Here is a 2487-nt window from a genome sequence, read left to right as displayed (position 1 = left end):
GCCGACAGACAGTGATGTGGCATCTGACCGTGATTGTGTGGCAGCAAAGCGAGAGCTCCACCAAAGAGCCCGATTGGCCCGCTGGGGTGGCTGAAACCCTCGTGCACCCTGCTGCGCCAGGGCCAGCCCTCAGCCAATCAGGGCGCCGGATTATTTAAGGAGCGGAGCGCCGCTTCTCGGTAGTTCGTTGCCGAGTTGCACAATGGAGAGGTCTGGGATGAGCGTGCGGGTCTGGAGTCTTGTCTGTTTGCTGATGGCGGCTGCGGCGGATGTTTCTGTAGCCCAGGGTCAGAACTGCTTGGTTAGTGACAACGAGAAAATGGCGTGTGGTGCCCCTGCTATCAGTAGAGCCGACTGTGAAGCGAGTAACTGCTGCTTTGATCAGAGGGGAAGACAGCCCTGTTATTACAGCAATGAGGGTGAGTGTTCAGGGCAACATATCGTACAAAGGGCTCCTGAGCGCGTTGCTTTGCTAATCTTCTCCCCTCTCCCTCCAGTGACTGTGCAATGCACCACGGATGGTCAGTTTGTGGTTGTAGTACCCAGGAATGTGACCACGCCTCCGCTGAGCCTTGACACGGTCAGCCTGCTAGGGGGTCAGAGCGCCCCCTGCAGCCCTGTTGGCACCACTGCTGGCTTTGCCTTGTTCCAGTTCCCAGTCAGTGCCTGTGGAAGCACGCTGAAGGTGAGGAAGCGTTTCCCAGCTTTGCCCTGAGCATTGCAGCGCCTTGTGGTCATTGTCTCGGCTGCATAACGTGAGGGTCTGCCTCCCTCTTCCAGAGTGAGGGTGGCGATGTGGTGTACGAGAACACGATGTCCTCTAAACGCGATGTGCAGAACGGGCCTGATGGCTCCATCACCAGGGACAGCTACTATGAGTAAGTGGGGCTCCCCAGTGCCCGTCTCCTTGTGCCAGTACCCGACTAGGTCCAATGGCTGCCTGCTTCTCCTTCCAGGCTGACCTTCCTGTGCAAGTATTCGGGCAGTGAGCTTGTTCCCGTGGAGGCTGTAGTGTACACTGCAGCCCCGCCTCCTCCTTCAGTCGTGGCCCCGGGACCTCTCAGTGTGGAGCTCAGGATTGCAACGGGTACTGTGACGAGCCCTTGTACGTGGCCATGCTATGAACTGGTTTCCAATGCATGCTGGCTTCTTAAAGCTCCCTGTCGTTCCTCCTGTAGAAGCTGTGTATGCCTCCTACTACGGTGATGGGGACTACCCCGTGACCAAGGTCCTGCGGGATCCTGTGTATGTTGAGGTTCGCATCCTGAATAGGACCGACCCCAACATTGTCCTGACGCTGGAAGACTGCTGGGCAACTTCCACCCCCAGCCCACTCGGCCAGCCCCAGTGGAGCCTGCTGGTTGCTGGGTAACTGGAGCCCTGTATCTCTTTCCGGCCGGCTCGTGTTGCTGGTTTAGGTAGACCTCTGAACCCAATTGTGGTGCTCTTTCCAGGTGTCCGTACAGAGACGACCAGTACCAGACCACCTTGGTTCCCGTGGCTGGCTCCTCAGGGCTGCCATACCCAACGCACTACAAGCGCTTCATCGTGCAGATGTTCACTTTTGTGGATGCTGGCTCCCAGCTCCCTCTGAAGGAGAAGGTAAGGGTCTATTGGCCAAGGAGTGCCATGGTCTTGACTGTATTCCCAATGGTGGCATTGTATTGTACTGCATCTCCTGCTTCCCCAGGTGTTCATCCACTGTAGTGCAGCAGTGTGCCAACCCAGTGCTACTGACAGCTGTGTCGCTCCATGCAGCCAGAGAATGAGTGAGTGGCTCGGTTCCAGTGTGAGCTGGAATGGCATCTTTCCCTAAGGCTCTGCCAGTGGAGGGCCTGCTTCTGTAATGCTGCTCTTGTCCCTTCAGGGAGAGCTGTTGCCCCGGTGCAGAGGGCCTCCAGGGAGACGGCAGTGGTGTCCAGTGGGGAAGTGATCCTGACTGCCTCTGAGCTCTCTGCTGTGGACAGGAGGGCTTCTCCCCGTGAAGGTGAGGAGGGGAGCTTTGACTGTCTGCTGGCGCTCCGTCCTCTGGTGTCTGCGCCCTTGTGAGCTGCCTGTCCCTCTCCTGTCTCCACAGTGTCCCAGGCCTTCGGCTATGCTGTGCTGACTGTGGCTGCCTTCACGGTGCTTGTGCTCTGTGCTGTACTGCTGGTGGCTGTGTGGAGATCCAAGCCCCACAGGCGGGAAACCCAACTGTAGCTGGATCAGGCTTTTGAATAAAACTGGACTGTGAAATATGTGACTCGATCAGTTTCTTATTGCCTTGCAAAGATCCTTCAGCCGTGTGCTCCACAGCCTGAGTCCAGGCCCTTGGTTCAGTGGGTGCTCTTCCCTCTAGTAAGGCACTCCAACAGGTGTGTAGTACTCCTGGCCCTACTGTACGTTTCACAGTGGTGGCCAGGGCCTTTGCTAGTGTGGTGAAAGGTGATGACAATTATAGGGGGCCCCACAACATCCAGCAGTTAGCCTCTATATATATATGTATCT

The 2487-nt window shown here is 56.9% G+C and overlaps 1 protein-coding gene across 1 annotated transcript; it reads left to right on the top strand.

The window, feature by feature from the left end:
- The first annotated feature begins 202 nt into the window (after window positions 1–202).
- LOC136766952 (zona pellucida sperm-binding protein 4-like) lies at window positions 203–2199 on the top strand. The gene is made up of 9 exons (XM_066720931.1): window positions 203–419; window positions 498–685; window positions 781–878; window positions 957–1087; window positions 1179–1368; window positions 1455–1602; window positions 1691–1769; window positions 1868–1987; window positions 2078–2199. Exons 1-9 carry the CDS (start codon window positions 203–205, stop codon window positions 2197–2199), a joined length of 1293 nt encoding a protein of 430 aa, XP_066577028.1.
- The last annotated feature ends 288 nt before the right edge of the window (window positions 2200–2487 follow it).

The sequence above is a fragment of the Amia ocellicauda genome, chromosome 13 (genome assembly GCF_036373705.1).
Source record: "Amia ocellicauda isolate fAmiCal2 chromosome 13, fAmiCal2.hap1, whole genome shotgun sequence".
Classification (NCBI taxonomy): Eukaryota; Metazoa; Chordata; class Actinopteri; order Amiiformes; family Amiidae; genus Amia; species Amia ocellicauda.
This window is presented reverse-complemented; position numbering and strand designations above follow the sequence as displayed.

Coding starts and splice junctions, on each gene's coding strand:
- LOC136766952 (XM_066720931.1), top strand. CDS start 203: ATGGAGAGGTCTGGGATGAGCGTGCGGGTCTGGAGTCTTGTCTGTTTG. Junction 1,088..1,178: donor GGAGCTCAGGATTGCAACGG/GTACTGTGACGA, acceptor TTCCTCCTGTAG/AAGCTGTGTATGCCTCCTAC. Junction 1,988..2,077: donor GAGGGCTTCTCCCCGTGAAG/GTGAGGAGGGGA, acceptor CTGTCTCCACAG/TGTCCCAGGCCTTCGGCTAT.